The sequence below is a fragment of the Mytilus californianus genome, unplaced genomic scaffold, assembly GCF_021869535.1.
Source record: "Mytilus californianus isolate M0D057914Y unplaced genomic scaffold, xbMytCali1.0.p SCAF_2, whole genome shotgun sequence".
Lineage (NCBI taxonomy): Eukaryota > Metazoa > Mollusca > Bivalvia > Mytilida > Mytilidae > Mytilus > Mytilus californianus.
In genome coordinates this window covers 92,218,798-92,243,577 of record NW_026262668.1, presented here as the reverse complement: position 1 = coordinate 92,243,577, position 24,780 = coordinate 92,218,798, and the positions used below count along the sequence as shown (strand labels likewise).

The 24,780-nt window shown below is 31.8% G+C and overlaps 2 protein-coding genes across 3 annotated transcripts in view; one reads left to right on the top strand and one right to left on the bottom strand.

Moving 5' to 3' along the window:
* The window catches only part of LOC127728443 (integrin alpha-PS1-like), a 201,285-nt gene extending 200,608 nt beyond the window's left edge, over positions 1–677 (bottom strand). For both annotated transcript variants that reach the window (XM_052235802.1, XM_052235803.1), the window contains exon 1: positions 276–677. In XM_052235802.1, the coding sequence (XP_052091762.1) occupies positions 276–451 (176 nt within the window). In that variant the 5' untranslated portion in view covers positions 452–677. The remainder of the gene's footprint in view (positions 1–275) is intronic.
* A 27-nt stretch (positions 678–704) lies between these two features.
* On the top strand, positions 705–22,425 carry LOC127728484 (biogenesis of lysosome-related organelles complex 1 subunit 1-like). Its single transcript, XM_052235885.1, has 5 exons — positions 705–853; positions 4,162–4,234; positions 7,927–8,059; positions 16,776–16,863; positions 22,212–22,425. The coding sequence occupies exons 1-5, from the start codon at positions 793–795 to the stop codon at positions 22,217–22,219; spliced, it is 363 nt and encodes a 120-aa protein (XP_052091845.1). The 5' UTR covers positions 705–792; the 3' UTR covers positions 22,220–22,425.
* Positions 22,426–24,780: the final 2,355 nt, after the last annotated feature.

Genomic DNA, 24,780 nt, shown 5'->3' with positions numbered 1-24,780 from the left:
GTGGACGTGTTTTTGGGCGAATGGACCCGGATTCAGAAGGAACCCCCTACTTAGTGTATTTTTTTTCACTGTATGAGCATTAATTTATTACATATTTTAAATAATTAATAATTATGTATGGAAAATTTTACAAATAAGGGGGGGGGGGGGGGGGTAATGACCTAAACTATCCATGAGGGTCTTGCACGGTCGGCTAAATTTTACGTTTACATGCTGCTTCTATTTATTTGCTTTTATTCATGACAGTGTGTAAATTCTAGGGGACAATCACTTACACTTTCTCGGCAATGTCACCATTCGATTTTGTGATCATATGCTCTGCAATAGAAAATCCAAAATAACTGTTTACAGGTCCTGTGCGTATAAAAGGTATCTTAGTGTCAATATTAAATCCACAAACACAAGAAATTGTTAAAACAATAAACAGGCCCTTTGAGTGACTAGCGGCCATTGTCAACTGTCCCAGGTAGCACCTGTCCCACGTGAAAATACGAGAAGACCAACGATCCTATGAATGACACTATTTCGGTCACTACCTTACAAATCCTTGTTGAATGTTCAACAATATTTAGTAACTCTAACCTCTGCTTTAAAAATAAAATACGAATTTCCCTGTTCATAAAAAATCCATTAAACTGACGAATCTTCCGTGAATCATTTTTTTATCGATGAACTATGTAAATAAAGGGTTGAGAAATAATCATAATATTCATAATTAATTGTCAAAACGTCACTTCCGGAGGCGGAACATTAAAAATACATAAACAAACTGGAAATGTCATAAGAAAGAAAATGCTTTCATCTCTTGTGAAGCAGCATCAAATAAGACAACAAACTCGCAAGGAAAGACAAGGTTAACTCCATTTATTTATCGTTTAACTTTAAACTATGGCATTAGAACGTTTGCTGACATATAAGGAACAAAATGTGCACCAGAATTAAGTTACATGTACCTTGTTTTGTAAGTCCTCAACTGACAACAGGTCAGGAATAACCATTAATTGATGACTATACCTCAATTGACGTATAATCCACCATTTGACATACAGTGAGATAGACCAATTGAGGTATAATGCAGTTTTTATCATAAATTTTTTTAAAGAGATATTCGAGCATCTTTTTGCATATACCATCTTAATTAAGCTTTGATGAGTACTCATTAGTGACTAGTCCAAATAATTATGCTGTCTAGAAAGTCTATTTTTGATTTTTGCTGTTACGCCTTCCTACGACGTTGAAGGAAGGTGTCCAAATTTTTTTTATCAAAAAGCGTCATAATTATTTGGACTAATTTAAGTGACATGTAATTGCTTCTGACTAAATCCTTTGCTGTGTTTTGAAAAATGAGGTATAATCCACCAGTTGATGGATATTCACAATTGGTCTCCTTAAGTCTGCATCAGTTCCAACTTTAAAATTTGTTAGTCGAAATGGACAGGAAGAGACTACAGAACAAAAATAAAATTTAATAGATGAAAACTCATTTGACCCCCCCCCCCCTCGAAACCATATATATTCTTGTATGGGATAATAAAACAAATCAAATGAAATAAAGGGCGAGTCCCCTGGGGTAACCCCCACCCCCCTCCTGTTTAAGAACTTGTAAACGGTCGAGATCCCCACCCCTAAACCATATATATTCTTGTATGGGACAAAAAAACAAATCATATGAGATAAAGGGCGAGTCACCTGGGGATCACACACACCCCCCTCCCCCTTTTGAGAACTTGTAAACGGTTGAGAACCCCACCCCTAAACAACCATATATATTCCTGTTCGTCATTTCAAGAAGATTTGAATGACATACAGGGTCAATCCATAGGCATCACTTATGCATATCACAAACCAATTTGTACTGGACTTTGCCCAATGTCAGGCGACCATGGGAATGACGAATTATTGGAGCTTTGTTTGGGAGACTTAGTAACAGCATCCTGTTACAATTATTTCTTGTTACTGATAAGTTTTATAGATTTTGAAAAGACATTGTATTAATGATAAATAAAATTCTGGATTTTTTTCTTCTTTTCTTTGGTAAATTGTTTGAAGAATTTTGTGGCAAGTTTGTTTGTTATTCTGTAAAAACTAATTTTCTGAATGCTATATATTTTTTTTTTGATGAAGTGAACTCCTTTAATAACTAAGCTTATATTGTCTATTAATAAACATATATTTAGATTTCTGATTTTGGGCCCAGTTTTCAAGTTGGTCCAAATCGGGGTCCAAAATAAACTGTGTTTGATTTCAACATAAATTGAATATTTATAGGGTTCTTTGAAATGCTTAATCTAAACCTGTATTTCTTTTCATTATCAATAAGATAATACCACATTGAGGTCCAAAGGGTCCTAAATTAAACTTTTGTTTAATTTCATCAAAAATTGAATTCTTTGGTTCTTTGATATGCTGATTCTAACAATGTTTGAGTGTTAAATCATATCTTATTTTAGAGAACTTAGTCATCACTGGTTGTTGTTATTATATTATTGATTATAATTTGAAAAATTGCATCATATCTTATTTTAGAGAACTATTTATCCAGTTTGAGTTATTTCCCTTTGCACAGAAAATATTATGGATAAAATTAACCTTTGGTTTCATTTCAGCATAAATTAAATATATATAGGGTTCTTTCAAATGCTGAATCTAAACCTGTATTTAAATATTAGATTTTTGGGCCCAGTTTTCAAGTTGGTCCAAATCAGGGTCCAAAATTAAACTTTGTTTGATTCAACAAAAATTGAATTTATGGGGTTCTTTTAAAATGCTGAATGTCCAATTTCAAATATTTCAGTTCTTTGACCACATTCATTTTGTGTCACAAACCTATGCTGTGTCAAATATTCAATCACAATCCAAATTCAGAGCTGTTTTAAGCTTAAATGTACTTGCTCCACTGTTCAGGGTTCGACCTCTGCAGGAAAATCCGGTTTGCTGTCACTCTGACAGCCTCTTGTTGTATTTCATCTGAACAGGACCTCCCTATTAAGAAGCTATTATTAATAGATGTACATGTACATGTAAAAAATGTATTAGCAAAATTATTTCCCTTTGACATTCTCTAACAGAATTTTACTACTCTAGGTAATGTTGATTTTATCTTGAATTTTTTGTGACAATGATACTTGTCAAACTTTTTTGTTTTATTGTCCCCTGTGTAAAGCGTTGCGGGGGACATGGAAGTACTGGGCATCAGAATGTCCGTCAGGTCTTGTTAGCGCTCTCACATGAACAATTCTTGCCAGATTTTCATGAAACTTATATCCTAGGTTTATATAGCAATGTCTTGGACGAGTTCGAAAATAAGAGACAATCAATTATTGTCCCCCGTGCAAAGTGTGTGGGGGGACATGGAAATACCAGACGTCTGTCTCTCCGTCCAGTCCTGTTAGCGCTCTCAAGTGTACAATTCTTGCCAGATTTTTATGAAACTTATATCATAGGTTTATATCAGCAATGTCTTGAACGAGTTTGAAAATCAGTGCCTATCAATAATTTTTAAAAGAGTTATGCCCCTTGGAAACATTAATTATATTGAAAATTGCATCATTTGCTCTCTCATTTGTACAATTCTTGCCAGACTTTTATGAACCTTATATCTTAGGTTTATATTAGTAATGTCTTGGACGAGTTTGAAAACCAGTGCCTATCAATAATTTTTAAAAGAGTTATGCCCCTTGGAAACATTGATTTTTATGGAAAATTGCATCGTTAGCGCTCTCATGTGTTCAATTCTTGCCAGATTTTTATGAATCTTATATCATCTTTTATATCAGCAATGTCTTGGATGAGTTCGAAAATCAGTGCCAATCAATTATTTTCAAAAGAGTTATGCCCCTTGGAAACATTAATTTTATGGAATATTGCACACCAATTCATATACATTATGTATTGCAGCATAAAAAAAAATGTAAAGGATTGCTATTGTAAACCAATAGCTGACTACTATATACTTGGTAGACTATGGTCCTCTCATCATTATGGTGTGCTATTCCTTTCATGATGGAGGGAGTAATGTGGTGTCATAGACAAGAGTAAGAATCCCCTGAAAATATTTTAATTATTCTGAAATTGAAGGCTACATGTTGTATCTAAGCTTTGAAAAGGTAACTGTCTGTTACCAATGTTTATTTTAAAATAATTTGTAATTTAATTTTCTAGAAAAGAAGAAAAAAGAAGCTATAGTAGCAGCTACAGCTTTGACTCATGCTTTGGTTGATCATTTAAATGGCGGGTAAGTACAGAAAAATGTATCACGTAAATTTTACATTGAGGTTCTGGAAAAGGAAATCACGAATTCACCAACATTCCAACTGACTCCATTTTCGGAAAATGACATCTGTAACAAACATAAACTTTTAGCTACCTCTTTACAAGCAGAACCAAATACAGTGAAAGTTCCAACTATGTATTGGCTTCCGAAAGCTGTACAAAACTTACAAATATAGATTTATTTCGTCTTCAAGCCATTGTTCCACTACTAAACTATCTATTCTACTTACTAGTTCACTTGGTACAATCAAAAACCTGGTAATAAATTGTTCAAATAAGGCCTTTGAAAATAGTGGAATTAATGACTTTTGGAGTGTCAAAACTTTGTTGGAAGTACTTGATAAATTGCATGCTTATATTGTTGATTTCTAATCTGTTCAAAGTTTTGATTTTTCTACCCTATATACCACTTTGCCTCATAATCTTATTAGAAAAAATTCACACACCTCATTAAACGGGCATTTTAGAAAATCAGAATGCGAATATATATGTTCATACTCCTTTAGGTCATTTTTAAGTAACAACAAACAAAAGAACTATGTCAATTGGACCTGCTTTGATACTATAACTGCCCTTGAATTTTTACTAGATAACATTTTTGTTAGCTATGAAGATTCCGTATATCGTCAAGTTATCGGAATTCCAATGGGGACTAACTGTGCACCACTTATTGTGGAGTGTGGACCTTTTTATGCCCTTTCCTTAGCGGTGGGGGGCATTAAGTTTTTCCCTTGTCCGTCTGTACGTACGTCCCAAAATTGGTTGCCGTTCTCTAACTTGAGATTGCCTCAACCAAATGTTATGAAACTTATACACAATGCTTATTACCAAAAAACACAGATCAGATTTGAATTTTGGTGGCGTCACTTTAATCGTTCTAGAGTTATGTCTCTTTATAAATGGAAAAATTGCAAAATTTTTAGTTTCCATTCTCTAACTTAAGTTTGCCTCAACCAAATGTTATGAAACTTGTACACAATGCTTATTACCACAAAACACAGATCAAGTTTGAATTTTGGTGGCGTCACTTCAACAGTTCTAGAGTTATGCCCCTTTATAAATGGAAAAATTGCAAAATATTTAGTTTCCGTTCTCTAACTTAAGTTTGCCTCAACCAAATGTTAAACACAATGCTTATTACCACAAAATACAGATCAAGTTTGAATTTTGGCACCGTCACTCTAACTGTTCTAGAGTTATGCCCTTTATCAATGGAAAAATTACAAAATCTTTAGTTTCCGTTCTCTAACTTAAGTTTGCCTCAACCAAATGTTATGAAACTTATACACAATGCTTATTACCACAAAACACAGATCAAGTTTGAATTTTGGTGGCGTCACTTTAACCGTTCTAGAGTTATGCCCCTTTATAAATGGAAAAATTGCAAAATTTTTCATTTCCGTTCTCTAACTTAAGTTTGCCTCATCCAAATGTTATGAAACTTATACACAATGCTTATTACCATTATACACAGAATAATTTTGAATTTTGGGGGCGTCACTTTTACTTTTCTAGAGTTATGCCCCTTTACAAATGGAAAAATTGCTAAATTTTTCATTTTTTTTTCAAAAATATCAGTCATTATTCAAGTAATTTTATACGACCGCAAAAAAATTTTGGGGTCATATATTGGTATGACGTTGGCGTCGTCGTCGTCGTCCAAAGACACATTGGTTTTCGCACTCTAACTTTAGTTTAAGTAAATGGATCTCTATGAAATTTTACCATAAGGTTCAATACCACAAAAGGAAGGTTGGGATTGATTTTGGGGGTTATGGTACCAACAGTTAAGGAATTAGGGGCCAAAAAGGGGCCAAAAATAAGCATTTTCTAGTTTCCAGACAATAACTTGTAGAACGGTGTATGGATCTCTCTGAAATTATACCACAAGTTTCCATACCACAACGGGATGATTAGGATTTGCTTTGGGGGGTTATGGCTCAAACTGTTTAGGAATTAGGGGCAAAAAAGGGGGAAAAACAAGGATGTCCTGGTTAATGGACAAATACTTTAGTACAAAACATAATTTAAAGCAGTGTAAGGGAGATAAATCAAATACAATATTTAAATTAACTCCCGTACACTGCTTTTAAATTATGTATAAAGTAATGGTTAATGAACAATTAAGACAATTTAAAACAGTGTAAGGGAGGTAATCCAAATACAACGTTTTGATTACAAAACTAAGATCAAGTACAAATATTGTTTCCGTTCTCTAACTTTAGTTTGCCTCAACCAAATGTTATGAAACTTATACACAATGCTTATTACTGCATAATACAGATTATGTATGAAATTCGGTGGTGTCACTTTTACCATTCTTGAGTTATGTCCCTTTATAAACATAAAGATTGCTGAATTTTTCGTTTCCGTTCTCTAACTTTAGTTTGTCTCAACCAAATGTTATAAAACTTATACACATCCGTTCTAGAGTTTTGCGTGTTTACAAATAGAAAAATTGCTGAATTTTTCGTTTCTGTTCTCTACTTAAGTTAGCCTCAACCAAATGTTATGAGACTTACACACAATGCTTATTACCTCAAAATTCAGATCTAATTTAAATTTGGGTAGCATCACTTTTACCGTTCTTCAGTTATGTCCCTTTATAACTATATGATATGCAAGCGGAGGCATCATCTGTGTCCACATGTGGACACAATCCACATTTATTTAATATATCTGCCATCAACAACAAATTTTCCTACAGACCCAAAGACATAAGAAATGTTATAATACAACCACTGATAAGGTTGCTGACTAAGGACAGCCACATAAACATGTGGTAGGGTTAAACTAGATTGCTCAACCTTTTCCCATTTCCAATTAGTGGAAGAAACAAAATTTATGAAAAATACAATCAAATAAATTCAGTTCAGAAAAGCCCTTAACTCTGTAATACCACTAAAATAGATAATAAAGATGCAAGTAAAACAACTATCAAAGAATTCTCACAGTCAGAGCTCAAAATAAATACATGTACAGGTATGTGTAATAGTTATTTCTCTTAGTAAATGTCTCTAGACTATATATTCCACTGATGTTTTTTATTGAAATGTTTATTATACCCTATATAAGTTTCCTGGTTTACCTCTTTCCTTAACAACATTTCCCTCATTAAGTATGATTGATGGATTGATTGGTGTTTAATGCCACTTTCAACACTATTGTGTTATTTTGTGGCAGTCAGTTTTTATTGGTGGAGGAAGCCTGAGTGCCAGGAGAGAACCCAGACCTTCAGTAGGAAAACTGACAACCCTAGTCAATAAGATTGGAGTCAAGCCCACCTGCCACATGCGGGATTCGAACTCACAATCTCAGTGTTGGCACCCCCCTCATTAAGTACAAGATATAGCTTCTTGACACCAAGTTTCATCTAAGTATTCCATATCATGTGGCAGGTTTTCGGTTCTTTATATGTTCTTTTTCCTCTTTACTGAAAAACTTACCTCTTTAAAATGTCACACACATTGATTGATTCACATATTTACTGGAAAAAGGAGTCAGCAACACATAATGGGGAGTTAAACTAGTGAGTAATAGCTCATAGTACATCTTATACATTATACATTGCCAATAAGACAACTCTCCACTAGCGAGTTAATACCTGTATAAAATTGTTTATTTTGCTTTTAAGATCATGCTCACATTTTGTAGTGTTGCCCAGGCATATATTAATCAGAAGAAGCTAGACACAGAAACAAAGATCTTACAAGCCAATGCTGCACAGTTCTCTAAACAAACATTACAATGGTTAAAACTTGTAGAAGATTTCAATACAGCTCAGAAGGTTAGTACATAAAAAAGTTACAAGAGTTTAAGGGCGTACGATTCATAAAAAAGTTTACATTGATTTTTTCTTGAACTTTTTACGCATGTAAGATGTTGTCAATATCCACTCGAAATATGCAAAGAAATATATATACAATATTGAGTTACCCAAATTGCATTTTTTTTTGACAATTTTTTCACCTTCTAGATTTTAAGACACAAACGAAAGTTTCTATTCTGTGTTTATTTTGTAGATGTATCCCTATTTACTATATATAGTACCACACATTTAATTTTGAATACATACATGAATCATTGATAAATGGGTTGTAACCGACCTCCAAATGATCCCATATTCTGTAATGAGGACTACCTAAATTGCACACATGCTTTTCTACACATTCATAAAAATCTACCGGTATATATGCCACATTTTGTTAAATTCTATTTTTTTTTCACTGGGTACTTCATCTGTTGATATGTAACGTGCCCATATCATGTATTTTTAACACCCAGTCTACCATAAAACCATGCAAAACAGTCCACAAGGGGATCATCAGATTTTATTTAAACTTAGTATGCTTAAACAACATTGTGAAAGAAGTTCATAGAAAAAAAGTATTTCATCTGGTTCTCATCCCTGCATGTAAGGAGATACTATAACGTACTGGGAACTAGTTTCTCCATGTTGAATGTAGTATTTTACATGAAAAGGACCAATTTCTATACCCTGAAATCAATGAATGAGGAAAACAATGAGATAAAGGTTGATTATTTATTGACTAAACATGTGTGTTTTAGTTACACATCAGTACACAAATTTACAAGAAACAGTTGGTGGATTATTCCAAGGGAGATAATCTAGTAAAACAAATTATTTCAGAAAATCATAAAAAGTACAGATTTTTAAAACTTTCCAGCCTTTGATCCATTGAAAATATAAACATACTTCCATTTGTTTCTTTAAGTTGAATAGTTAATAATGCATTTTACCTAATAAAATTTCTGGACTATTATTTTAGTACATTATAAAATTCTACTCGAATAATACCTAAATTTTCAATTTCAATTTTCAATAATACCTAAATGATCAATTTCTCTCAATGAACCAATGATTTTAAAATATCAATCTGTGGATAATTTTGCAAATGTAAGTGCTTCTTTTCGAAAATATTATAATGTTTAACAAAGTTAGTCAAAGTTGAAAAAAAAAAGTACAATTACAAAGTCTGATGCCATAAATATTGATTTTCTATGGTTAAGAGGGAGATAATCCAGAGAGAAAAAAAATGTATTTTGCATCTGAAAAGTATATATTGTTGAAACTACCCAGCTCTTGAATTGGTCCATTGAAGATATTTACATACCTCCATTTGTTTTATGTGAAAAAGTTAGTAATGCATTTTAGCATATAGAATTTGGGGGCTCCTGTAATCTAATGAAAATGCATTTTCAAAAATTTTAAGGGGCATTAGCTATCAAATTCATGATTACTGATCTGACTTAAATTCTCATATTTCATTTATAATATACTAAAATGCTTATCCAAATTACATCAAGTCCAAAAATGAAAAGAAAACAAAGAACAATGCATGAACGTTTATAATATATCAGATTTTTGTGCATATTTTAGACTAGTCTACATCTAATTAACCATAGAGATGACAACCAAAGTCTGACGACAGCCTTACCACCTGATATAAACATAAACATAGATAGACAGACGAGCATGTGCAATTGTGTAATGACAATTTTTCAAGGTCTATTTGATTTCAGGTTATAGATTTTTTTTTAAATGAATGTTTTACCTGTTAATGAATGACAAGTATATTAAGCTATGTTGAAAGACATGCATAATGACAAAAGAAAAAAAATGACGAATTGTTTAGTCTCTAAGAATATCTATAAGGTTTCCATTGCTTTTTTGCAAAACAGGTACAATTTGGGTACATCTGTATTCTGTAAGAAGATCAATTGTAGGATAAGATAAGATAAGATAAGATATTTTATTTCCAATTATGGGCCCCAAAGGGCATAAACATTACAACATCAATAATTTTTCATAATACAATACAAACAATGAGATAAAAAAAAAAAAAAAAAGTTAAACGAGAACTATTTAAGTTCTTTAAGAATACGTAGATAAAGAATCTATAGTATGTGTTGTTTTTTTTTAATACTAATGCATATTATTGCAAGTGTGGTTGATATAGATAACAAACAAGCAGCCCAAAAAGAAAAAAAGAAAAATAGATATCCACATATGTATAGTACACAAAAAGTTGGATCAATTAAATATATAATAATTAGCCAAAAAGAAAGTAGAAATTAAGCATGTCCATGACTCATCCTGTGTCAGCAGCAAATAGGAAAGCATGATGGTTTCCTAAAGGCAGCTGACACCAGGGGGCGATACCTTATGGGCCATAGGCATGTAAAATGTGTGTAAATGTCTCTTTCCTACCTGTATCAAAAGCAAACAAGGAAGCATCATAGGTAACTTGAATGCAGTTGATACCAGGGGACGATGCCTCAAGGATATAAGAGAACATTTGAATAAATAATATACCTTAACAATTATTTTTTTTTTTTTTTTAATCGGCTAGTATGTTTGTGATATTCAGATGAATATAATTTTCTATGTCCAATCAAATGTATATACACACATAGATTTCCTTTAACTAATCTTCACTAAGGAAGATGTTTGTATATAAAATTACATATTATTTTAAGTAAATCAACATTTTCTACACTAAATAACCAGATAATTTTGCTTTGACTGCTCATATGATTAAAATAAGAATTATATTTTGCAATACTAGCTAACATACAATTTCTATCATCCTCAAATTTGTTACAATCAAATAGAAAATGAGCCTCATCTTCGACAGTATTGGAAGAACATTTATTACATATTCTGTTAATTCGGGGAATACCCTGATATCTACCTAATTCTATTTGTAATCTATGAGAAGATACACGTAATTTAGTAAAACTTCTTCTAAGTTCAAAATTCTTGATCAATGTTAGATATTTTTCAAAACCAAAATTTGTTTTGTATAAAAGGTAGGTTTTCAGTTTACTGTCTGAAAATTTATCTATTTGTTTTTTCCAACAGCTAATAAACAATATTGATAGCTTGGTTTGTATATATTTCTTAAATTTGTATAAGGATTCACAAAATGGAGCATTTATGGCATTTGTATAGTCAATACCAAGTATTTTAAAAACAACATTTATTGAACCATACCATGATGTTATATTCATGTGATGTAGTGTCTTTGATTGTGTATATGCCTCTTTTAATAGAGGAAAATTATTACCTAAATTCTCTAATCTATACCAGTACAATAACATTCCTTTTATAATATTAAAATATATTGGAAATCTTCCAAGTTCAGATAACACTGCAGCATTTGTTGTTTTCTTGTGTACCCCAAGTATAAATTTACAAAATTTTATATGAAGTTTCTCACAGGGTAAACCTGAATATAATTTTTCAAAAGATATATCTTCCTTCTTACATTTAGAGGAAAGAGAATTAAACATCCCCCATATTTTGCTACCATATAATAAAATAGGTTTTACAGTGTGGTCAAAAACATGAATACTTGTTTTTACATCAGGATTAAGTGATAAAAGATCTTTCCTTAATTTGAAATGAGCTTTCAGGGATTTTTTGTATAGTTCATTTTGAGCATAACTGAATGAACCAGATAAGCTTAAATATAAACCTAGGTATTTGTATTTTGAAACACATTCCAGATTTATATTCTGAAATGTGAATATCTGTTTTACATGTCTGCCTGCCTTGTTGAAAATCAGCACCTTTGTCTTATTAGTATTCACATTGAGACACCAATCTTTGCAAAATTTATCAAGCATTCCCAGCTTTTCTCGTAGTCCTTCAGCTGATGTAGATAATAAAACAATATCATCAGCATACATTAAACAATGTAGATCTTTGTCATTGACATTAACTGGGTCTCTAGTATCTGACAAATATCTGGGCAAATCATTTATGAATATCTTGAATAAATCCGGACTGAGGTTGTCACCTTGTTTGACTCCAATATCTAATGGGAAAAAATCACTTACTTGATTTTGAATTTTGACACATGATTTGCTAATTTCATACATACTTTTAATAATGTTATAAAAATAAGACCCAGCCCCAATATCTAGTAGTTTAATCTTGATCCCTGTATGTATAACAGTATCAAAAGCCTTCTGAAAATCAACAAAACAGGCAAACAGTCTACCTTCTTTTGAATTACAGTATTTGTTAATAAGACAGTTTAAAATAAACATATGATCTGCAGTTCTGGCTTTCCTTGTGAATCCAATTTGACTATCATGTATAATATTATGTTCCTGAAGAAATTTGTCCAGTCTTAGACTTAATATTCTATTAAAAAGCTTTCCAATTGCACTTGTTATTGTTATTCCTCTATAATTGTTAGGGTCACTTGTATCGTTGCTTTTAAAAATTGGTGTAATATAACCTTCAGCCCAAGATGTTGGGTATATACCTGAAGACAGACAAGTATTAAACATCTGTTGAAAACTTTTTAAAAGGAAAGTCTGTCCATTCTTTATCATATTATTACTAATGTTATCCAAGCCTGATGATTTATTGCATTTTAAGTGTGAAATGGCTTTGGATATTTCAGACTCAGTGATAACGGAGTCCAACTCGTTGAAACATTTTGAGTTTTCTAACTGTTTCAGTTTTTCACATAGCTCTGTATATCTACTTTGAAATTCACCTTTCAGTTGTGACAACTTTTGGAAATGTGATATCAAAGTTGATGGTTGTACTCCACATTTTTTTTGTGTTTCGTTTTTTTCCTGTAGTTCATTAATTAAGTTCCAATACAGTTTTGGATTCTCTTCGTGCAAGGAGTCCAGCTGACTAATCAATGATTGTTTGTATTGTTTGTATTTATATTTCCTTAGTTTGGAGTATTCACGATTCAGTTTATAAAAGTGATTTTTGATAATTGGATCATATGGAAATCTTGAATAAATTTTTCCATAATTAAGCAAGTTAGTTCGAGCTTGTTGTAAACTTGCGTCAAACCACTTTTTGTTTTTTTGTTTGTTTGTGTGTTTTTTTAAAGGTCGTTTAAGTGATAGATTTGCTGCTGATAAAAAGATGTTTGAAAGTTTTGATGATGCTTCATCTACTGATGTCTGAGTAAATTGAATTGTGCTGTTGTTGAATTCTAGTATGTAGTTTTGTAGTGTATCTGAAGAAAGTGTTTCTTGAAATTTTATTGCTGAACAGTCAGTCCAGATATAATTAGGTGTCATATTTTTCAACTGGATTGGAATATCATTTTCTCCAGGGACACAATATTTTGCAGATAACTCCCACTCAAGTATACAATGACAATCAGATAATGTGGGAATAAATCTGGATACTTTAAAATACAGTACATTTTCAAGAATTTCTTCCGACACAGCAACATAATCAACCACACTTGCACCATTGGGGGTATAGCAAGTAAAATTACCAAATGTATCACCAAGAACTCTGCCATTTAAAATTCTTATTTGTTTACTTATGCAAAAATCCAAAACTTCTTTGCCTCTTTGATCAATTTTTTGGTCTCGACTTTTTCTTGTCATAATGTTTTTGTCAGTAGGGTATGTATCAAAAATTGGAGTAAATTTTGAATCATCGTTTACTATAAAGTCATTTTCAGTGCCTATTCTGGCATTAAAATCTCCACATAACAAAATTTCACCCATTTTTTTATACTGAAAGATATCTTTTTCTATGCATTCATAAACATCAGAAGAGAGTTCTTGGGTATATTTAGACGTTACAGGGGGGTTGTACAGTACACAAATAAATAGGTCACTTTTAAATCCAAAAAAGGATTTTTCTAATTTAATCCATTGATAATCTGGATTACTGTTAATCAATATTTTGACATGAGGTTTAACGTGACTTTTCTGTAGAATTGCTATACCCCCAAAATGACGGTTATTATTTGATAATTTTCTACATATTGGATGATAATGAAATTTACCAATATTGTGTATTTGGGAATTATATCCCACATGAGTTTCGACTAAAAAAACAATGTCGTAATTCTCTATATGTTTCAGAAAAAGGGGATCCTCTGCTTTATTCATGCCCTTTGAAAATAAGCCACCTATATTCCAATAACCAAATTTTACAGATGATTGGTTTGATTTTGGCATTTTGGTTGATACAATTAAATCTGGTATAAATAATAGAATAGATTTTCTATCTATAAAAGAAAAAATAATAAAAATTTGTCTCTAAATAAAAGGAAGAGACAACAAGGAAAATATTCAGAAATGTAAATATTTGAAATAAGTAGATTTATTTAGAGGATAGTTTTTACAATGGTTTTCTAAATACAAATAGGATATAAATATACCTTCATGACTTACTATCAGTTTGGTTTTTGCATGTTTGAGGTAAAAACACAAAATTTTATTCAGAAAAAATAACTAAACCTTCAAACAGAATAAGATATTTTTACCTTTTTTTCTTTTCTTTTTTGGTGTGTTCACTAGTTTATAAAGCCTATAGTTAATTACCCAAATAAAGGTTACATATGATCAAATTTTTATGAAACCATGCAATTATAGGTCATAGAAAACTGTAAAAAAATTTCTTGCAACTACAAATGCAAACAAAAATAAATGTTGATTTTTCTCAAAAAATTTGACATAACATTCTTTAAGTTGTGCATAATAGATTGTAGGGAAAAAATGGAGATCCGGTGTATTTTCAACTAAAAGCATAAAATGAAGTTTTTATACGACCGCAAAAAATTTTGCGCCATATATTGGTATCACGTCATCGTCGTCGTCTGAAGACATTTGGCAATAACTTTAGTAAATGTAAATAGAAATCTATGAAATTTAAACACAAGGTTTATAACCACAAAAGGAAGGTTGGGATTGATTTTGGGGGTTATAGTCCCAACAGTTTAGGAATTAGGGGCCAAAAAGGGGCCCAAATAAGCATTTTTCTAGTTTCCAGACAACAACTTGTGGAACCGTGTATGGATCTCTCTGAAATTATACCACAAGTTTCCATACCACAAAGGGATGGTTAGGATTGGCTTTGGGGGGTTATGGCTCAAACCATTGGGGGAAAAACAAGGGTTTCCTGGTTAATGGACAATTTAAAAGCAGTGTAAGGGAGGTAATCCAAACACATTTAAAGTACAATGTTGTGTATGTTTGGATTTACCTCCCTTACACTTCTTTTTAATCATGTATAAAGAAATTTTGTATTGTCTTGAGGTGATTAGTTGTCAATTTATTTTTAGAAGTTACTATAAAAGGAATATTAATTTTAGCCATGATTATGTATGTCATTTTCTATTTTAAGACTTTAATGATGTATTTAAATTGGTAATTATGGTTGCAAACTCCATTGGAAATTTGAATTGAGATTATGACCATATCTTGAGGGAAAGGGGGGCAATCTTTTCTCATTTCAGATTTCAGAAATTAAAAAGAAAATTTATTTTTTTTAGGGGGGGGGGTCAAGATGCAAAAGCATAGTGTATTGCACAAAAGCAAAAAAAAGGGGGGGGGGGTCAATTCGCAACAGCATAGTGTATTACAAAAGCAAAAAATTGAATATAAATTCAAATCATATAACCAATTCTAAGTTCTTTGACTACAGTTATTCTGTGTCAGAAACCTATTATGTGTCAAATATTTAATTACAATCCAAATTCAGACCTGTATCAAGCACGAATATTGTGTCCATTTTTACCCCAACTGTTCAGGGTCGGACCTCTGCGACGAATCCAGCTGTGCTCAGTGAAGCATTTTGTTTTAAATGCTGGAGTTCCATTCCCTTATTTTGCGATATATTACTGAACAGTGTGTTCTTTATCTAATCTTCATGCAGCTATTCCTGCCTTACGTCAAAATGATAAAAGATTCGATCTCTCAAACTGGAACATATAAATGATAAAATAGTAAACAAATTTGAATTGCCTTGTATTTTATGCGCACTGCAGTAGATTTCACATGTTTAAATATACAACAAGTTCATTTTCTATTGTATCAGTTTACAAATTCACAATACTGATTTAATGATGTTATTGAATTTCCTGTGAAATTTGGATGCTAATCATTGGCAATGTTGCAAAACAAAGCATTTAATTTGGATGCCTTATTATCTGCCCCTGCTACTGTATTGCATGCCTGTAAGATAGAAGCTGTCAAATTCAGTTCATGCCAGTGGGCAAAAAGATTGTAGCAGGTTTCCATTTAGAGATCTCCTAAATCAAAACACAACACTTTAAAAAAATTACTTCAGTTTAAATGAAAAGATATGTGGAGTATAGATCATTGAGACACAACTAAATGTATAATACATATTTATCAAATGAAATTCTTGCCTATGGTGTATTTTATCTTATAGAATTTTAACATTATGAATAAAAGAAGATACACAGTATGTATGATTAAGACATCAACAAAACAAAACTAAAAAAAACAGGATGTTTGTAATATTGAATTACCTTCATTTTGCCATGAGAAACAACAGGTAAAATGCATTGGAAAAATGGGAAAACCAGCATTTAATGTCCATTTCAGCCTAATATCAGATAGAAAAATGTATGACCATTTTTTTAATGAATTTGATGAATAGTGCAATCTTACATTTTCAAAGTTCAGAATAATCTATATCAAGAACTATAATCATCAATATATTTTTACAGGAATTAGGTGATGTTGAAAATTGGGCAAAGAGTATTGAGGCAGACATGAGAACCTTATCTAGTGCATTGGAATATGTTTATCGTAAAAGTAAGCAACCAAAGTAACATATATGTAATGTTATTCTAATCCAATTATCTACTGAGGCTTTAATTTCATTCCAATATGGTGACCAGCTCGGACTTTCTAATTATTTAAAAAGTAACATAGATTTAGTGCCTTAGATTAATGACATAGTAATTATTTGTTCTTTTCTTAATGATACATTTGTACATGCTAAATATATTATGCATATTCATTCGTTCAGGATGTCTGAATGAAGATTGATTTTTAGTTTGAGCATCTATGCTAATGGGTTTTGGTCTTGCTTCTAAAAAATGATAATATGCTCCTTTTCTTTTACCTGAGAACCACTCTTTCTTTTAAATTCTTCAAAAAGGTTTTTTATACCTATAGTATTAGTAAATAGAAATCTATGAAATTTAAACATACTGTTTATAACCACAAAAGGAAGGTTGGGATTGATTTTAGGGGTTATGGTCCCAACAGTTTAGGAATTAGGGGGCCAAAAATGGGCCCAAATAAGCATTTTTCTAGTTTCATGTCAATAACTTGTGGAACAGTGTATGGATCTAGCTGAAATTATACCACAAGTTTCCATACCACAAAGGGATGGTTAGGACTGGCTTTGGGGGAGGTTATGGCTCAAACCGTTTAGGAATTAGGGGCAAAAAAATTGAGAAAAACAAGGGTGTCCTGGTTAATGGACAATTACTTAAGTACAAATTACAGTGTAAGGGAGGTAATTCAAACACAACTTTGAATTACCTCCCTTACACTGCTTTTAAATTATGTATAAAGAATTTTTTAATTGTCTTGAGGTGATTAGCTGTCAATTCATTTTTAGAAGTTACTATTTTAATAATTTTAAAAATGCTGATTAAGGTAAATTAATTTTAGCTATGATTATGTATGTCATTTTCTATTTTAAGACTTTTATGATGTATTTATATGGGTTGTTATGGTTGCAAACTCCATTGAAAATTTGAATTGAAATTATGACCATGACTGAGGAAAAAATTTTTTTTGGAAAAAGGGGAGGGGAGGTCAATTCGCAACAGCATAGTGTATTGCACAAAAGCAAAAAATTGAATATAAATTCAAATCATATAACCAATTCTAAGTTCTTTGACTACAGTTCTTCTGTGTCAGAAACCTATTATGTGTTAAATATTGAATTACAATCCAAATTCAGATCTGTATCAAGCGCGAATATTGTGTCCATTTTTGCCCCAACTGTATAGGGTAGGACCTCTGCGGTCATATCCAGCTGCGCTCGGCGAAGCAATTTATTTTTTCTGTCAAGTAGATTTTGAGAAACATTTTTGAATGGCTTTATTTGGTCCCATTGAAACTCAAACACTTTATAATTTAAAAAAAATAAAAAGATTTCAATAAAACTGTTGCAGAGATAATAGACAAAATGACATAAATGTTTAAAGAAAACATACCTGACCTCTCTAATGTGAAAATAAAAAAAGTAAAATTGAGAATGGAAATGGGGAATGTATCAAAGAGACAACAACCCGACCATAGAGCAGACAACAGCTGAAGGCCACCAATGGGTCTTCAATGCAGCGAGAAACTCCCGCACCCGGAGGCGTCCTTCAGCTGGCCCCTAAACAAATATGTATACTAGTTCAGTGATAATGGACGTCATACTAAACTCCAAATTATACACAAGAAACTAAAATTAAAAATGATACAAGACTAACAAAGGCCAGAGGCTCCTGACTTGGGACAGGCGCAAAAATGCGGCGGGGTTAAACATGTTTTTTGAGATCTCAACCCTCCCCCTATACCGTTTTTACTTGTTTCACATCCCAAAATTGGTTTCCATTCACTTACTTAAGTTTGCCTCAACCAAATGTTATGAAGCCTTTACACATTGCTTATTACCACAAAACTCAGATCAAGTTCGAATTTGGGTGACGTCATTTTTACTGTTCTTGAGTTATATAATGGTATATAATGTAATAGTCATATATAAATTGAAACAGAAAAACCTTAAAATATTTTGAAAAGTCTTATTTCAGCAGTTAAGAGTTCATCTGTACATGTTTGACAATCATCATGAATTAATGCATGTACATTTTAGTGACAATTTTATTCAGAAATAAATAAATAAAGTATTTTAAATGGCCAATAATGTTAATTATTCTATTGCTTTGAAAGATGAGGTATACTGTTTAACCCTTGTTTTTCAGTCCGTCCAATGAAATTTCTGCCAAATTTTTCTCAGGAACTACATTTCAGAACTTCCTTAAATAAGTTACTAATCTTCATGATTGATTGATTGGTGTTCAACTATCAGCACTGTTAACTGTTTCATGGCGGTCAGTTCTTATTGGTGAAGGAAGCTGAAGTGCCTGAGAACCACAGACCTTCGGTAGGAAAACAAACAATCCTGGTCAATTAAGATTGGAGTCAAATGCACCTGCCACATGGGACTCACAACCACAGTTTTGATAGGCTAGTGATACAGTAGTTCAACTACTTAGACCTCTCGGCCACAAAGGCCCTTGAAGCTTCCTGTGTTCATGCTATTACATTCATAGATCTTCAACTCTCTTTTAACTCAATTCGTATATGTTCTTAAACATAATGGCCATGTATGAAATTTTCTCTCAGAACTGCAAATCAAAGCATGCCTTCATATAAACATGCTATATTATGTGATGCATTTCCTCATTCCTCACTTATCAACTTCCTATTTACCAAATACATACATATGCTGTAAATTCAGAAATTATTGAGAGGTTTTTATTAATGCGAATAATGCGACTGGGTGAGTTGAGTATCACAATAATAAGAACTTGCATTCTGATATCTGATAAATATATCTGTTTACAGTTTTCTCCCAAAATTTCAATGATAAATCTTGTGTTTTTGTCCAATTCAAAAATCACAATAATAAATGCACGCAATAATTTCTGAATTTACAGTTCTTACATGTAATAATCCTTTATGAAATTTAAGTAACATTTGTCTCAGGAACCACAAATCAGTATATCAAGAAATTTGATAACACCATTCATTTGAGGAGTGTCTTACTGTGTGATGTGTTTTCACATCCATTGCCCTTCAACTTCCTGTTTATTGAAGGGGGTGTCATTTGAGAGCAGTACCACAGTAGCACACATTTTTCAAAACAAATTCAATTGTTTTATTAATATTAATTGACTATTTGTTAAACTCTTTCTAAGGAAAAATTTCTCAAGAAATATTTATAGGCAGAGTCAAAAATAGATGGCAACATTACTTTCAAAGGTTTCGATATTTCAAATAACAGTTTCAAGGTTGTTAGGAATATTGACAAATTTACCATATTTCTTTACCTTTTTTATAAAACACTATCTATAGTACAATACAATACTTGCAAATCTTAAAAAAAAACAGACTTAAACACTGATAAGAAGCACATAAATGGAAATACATGGCACAATAGCAGATGACACTTTAACAGGTTGGGAACACTACATTCCCTGACATCAGTATATATTTGCATAGTAATTTCCCAAATAGAAGGTAAACATGGCCTTGAAAAACTGACCAATCGACTAAATGAACTAAAATGCATTGTGGGCTACTACGAGTTTACTACCATGTAAAACATGTTGAATTAGTGGGAAAACTGTCAACTTAGATAGTGTCAGGGTCTCTCATAATAAATATTTTTGTTCAGCCAATGTATTAAATGTAAAATATATCACATAATCTTGAATTTTCAGATTTAGACGATTCAACTTTTCTTTTTTGCCTTGTAAAAGTAGTTGAACAGGTTTTGTCCATTGTAATGCATTGTACCTGAACATTAATTCCTTACTTGGAAGAATGGAATATATGAAACAACTGAAATAAATACAGGAATTCAATTCCTCATTTCTGTATTCCTTTAATTTTTTCACTCATTATTCGTTATCTTTAAAAATAATGGCTATTCTGTAATTACTTGATAACTGTATTCTGGACATTGTTCTTTTCTGTAATCAGTATATTTTTACCCAATTCTTTAATTTTGGCAGTTATTCATATTTAAGCACCCCATTATTCTCTGATCCTTTTTTTTTTTGCCCATTTTTCTCTTTTCTTTATTTTTTTTTTGCCCATTTTTCTCTATTCTTTATTTTTTTTTTGCCCATCATTCTCTATTCTGAAAACCCCATCTACACCCTCATAAACATTGATAGCATCATTAATGATTTTATCAAGATTGGTAAATATTGAGTCCGTTAAAAATATCAAAAATTCCAATATCTAATAGAAGAAAATGAACTTTGCAAAACTGAAAACAAAATGAAACTACAGCTTCTTGCAATGATCGAAGAAAATATTGCTTCATTACCTTCAGAACAAAGGGAACAGTTTGAGATAAAAAAGAAAAAGAAAAAAATCTGAATATGCCAAAATTTCAGTTCTTTTATATTTTGTTAACATTGTCAGACAAGAATTAAGGAATGCTTTGGACAGTTTAGATGAAGTATGATAATTGATATAGGTTTTATACATGTACTGTACCTGTCAAATTATATATATTTTAATATTATACAGAATTCTACAGTAAATATCTCTTTTCAAGATAATGGAAAACCAATCTTTCTGAAAGGTGTTTATGTTTGTTTCTTAGAGCATAGTTATAAATACATAGTTTTACCATTCCTCGATTTAAATGACTTTTGTAATCATATAAAGAGGTGCAATATCAATTCATCAATTATGTGAAAAGCTGGGACATTTTAGTGACCCCAACAGATATTTGACATACCCTAAGTCTTCCTTCCCCTTTTTTATGAACCCACTCAAAATTCCAGGATCCCTTATTTTTTAACTATCCGAATGAAAGTTCCTCTTATAGGTAACTGTGTTTTTCACTGTTGTTTTATTCGGCTGTCTTGTGGATGAAAATCTGAAATCTTCGTTTAATCATCAATAATATTAATAGCTATATTTCAGGTAATTCAAACTCTAGTTACATCAAATAGAAACAACTATTCGTTAATCTGAGCATGGAACAAATAATTTATATCACGGACTATAAATGTAGATACAAAAGATGAAAAACTATGCGAAATTGTTTATTCCGCAATTCATGAAAAAATGGTTATGTATTTCAATAAATAACACGTGTTATCGGTTGATTGTAAACTTGTAGTAGTCCATCATGCATTGTTACTCATTTAGTTGCTTGGTCAAAAACCCATGTAAAAAAAATGTGTCATACATAAATAAACAATTATATTTGCGAGGACGTTAGTATGTTAATGCAAGGACATTAGTATGCTAATGCGAGGACATTATTATGCTAATTAATGCACATCCCTATAAGGTAGTGTTCCTGACCTGTTTAAACTAAAGATCATGATAATTTTTTTTTTCAGGTGACTAATTAAACCAGGCAAGCTTTAGTAAGCCTCATTACCTTGAAGGAGTTAAGGATATATACTGTGCACTGCATATTGGTTAATTTATTATATTGATGTAAAACTTTTTCAAGAAATTTCAACCAAATAATGTGACATATATAATGACATGATGCTTGATTGTTTCATTACCAATCTTATTTGAAAAATAAAAATATATTATTGAAAAAAATATAGGTATTTGTTATTGATTAAAGTTTTTATATAAATTATAGACCTACATTTCAAAGTAAATGTATTGTGTATACTTTTTGTTTTAAATATGAAAATAAGAAGATGTGGTATGACTGTCAATCAGACAGCTCTCCACCAGAGACCAAATGAGGTAGAAGTTAACAACTATAGGTCACAGTACGGCCTTCAAAAATGAGCAAAACACATGCCACATAGTCACCTATAAAAGGCCTGAAAGGACAAATGTAAAACAATTCAAATGAGGAAACTAATGGCCTGATTTATGTTCAAAACATTAAACAAAAAACAAATATGATATACAGCAACAAACAACAACCACCAAATTACTGGCTTCTGACTTGGGACAGGCACATACAGAATGTGGCAGAGTTAAACATGTTTGCTGGCACCAAACCCTCTCCCTAACCTTGGATAGTGGTGTAGCAGAACAACATAAAAACAAACTATAAAAATCAGTTGAAACGGGCTTAACTCATCTGATCAATACAAAGTTTTTAATTACAAAGAAAATGTATAGTATCTTATGATATACATTTGTTTATAAATCTTAATAACACAACTAAAAATCAAATAAGTTCAAATTAATTTTATCTCTTACATCCAATTTCTAGAGATGAATTATTTCGTAAAAATAGTGACAGTAGGCTATAATGTAATCCCCTTAAAAACCAACAATAATAGACCAGTTCTTAAGTGTAATGTATACATTCTAACAAATCATTATGTTATTCCATGCATGTGGCACGTTTTTTGTTTAGCAAAAGCTATCCCAAGTTATTGTCTTGCCTGGGAAGAAAGTTGCAGAATGCAAGACATAGGGATTACAATCTGGCAGCAGCAACTACTTAAACTTTATGTATAAAGCTTCATATTTCAGAAGGTACAAGACCTGGATGCTTCATTCCTTGCATGTAGATACCTTATGTTACAAAGGTTCTGTCTGTCACAAGTCCTTGGGAGCTCATTTTCATGGTTCAGTGACTGCTTGAAAAAAAAAAAAAATTTATATGACCACAAAAAAGGTCGTATAATGCTATTATGTCGTCGTTGTCCGAAGACAGGTTTGGTTTCCGGACAAAAACTTTAGTTTAAGTGAATGTATCTCTATGAATTTTTACCAGAATGTTCAATACTAAAAAAGGAAGGTTGGGATTGATATTGGGGGTTATGGTACCAACAGCTTAGGAATTAGGGGCCAAAAACAAGCATTTTTATACGACCGCAAAAAATTTTGCGGTCGTTTATTGGTATTTCATCGTCGTCGTCAGCGTTGCCCGAAGACAGTTGGTTTTTGGACAATAACTTTAGTATAATTGAATAGAAATCTATGAAATTTAAACACAAGGTTTATAACCACAAAGGAAGGATGGGATTGATTTTGGGGGTTATGGTCCTAACAGTTTACGAATTAGGGGCCAAAAAGGGGACCAAATAAGCATTTTTCTAGTTTCCAGACAATAACTTGTGGAACGGTGTATGGATCTCTCTGAAATTATACCACAAGTTTCCATACCACAAAGGGATGATTAGGATTTGCTTTGGGGGGGTTATGGCTCAAACCGTTTAGGAATTAGGGTCAAAAAAGGGGGAAAAACAAGGGTTTCCTGGTTAATGGACAATTACTTAAGACAATTTAAAAGCAGTGTAAGGGTGGTAATCCAAACACAACATTTGATTACCTCCCTTACACTGCTTTTAAATTATGTATAAAGAAATGTTGTATTGTCTTGAGATGATTAGCTGTCAATTTATTTTTAGAAGTTACTATTAAGGAATATTAATTTTAGCCATGATTATGTATGTCATTTTCTATTGTAAGACTTTTATGATGTATTTAAATGGGTAATTATGGTTGCAAACTCCATTGGAATTTGAATTGAGATTATGACCATATCTTGAGGGAAAGAATTTTTTTGGGGGAAAAAGGGGGGAGGTGAAAACAATTTTTTTTTGGGGGGGGGTTAAAAAGAAATTGTGGGGGGTCAATTTTTTCTCATTTCAGATTTTAGAAATTAAAAAGAAAAATTCTTCAAATATTATTTTTTTTGAAAAATGTGTGGGGGGGAGAGAGGGGGGGTTAATACGCAACAGCAAAGTGTATTGCACAAAAGCAAAAAATTGAATATAAATTCAAATCAGATAACCAATTCTAAGTTCTTTGACTACAGTTATTCTGTGTCAGAAACCTATTATGTGTCAAATATTTAATTACAATCCAAATTCAGACCTGTATCAAGCGCCAATATTGTGTCCATTTTTGCCCCAACTGTTCTGCGGTCATATCCAGCTGCGCTCGACGAAGCAATTTATTGTAGTTTCCGGACCATTACTT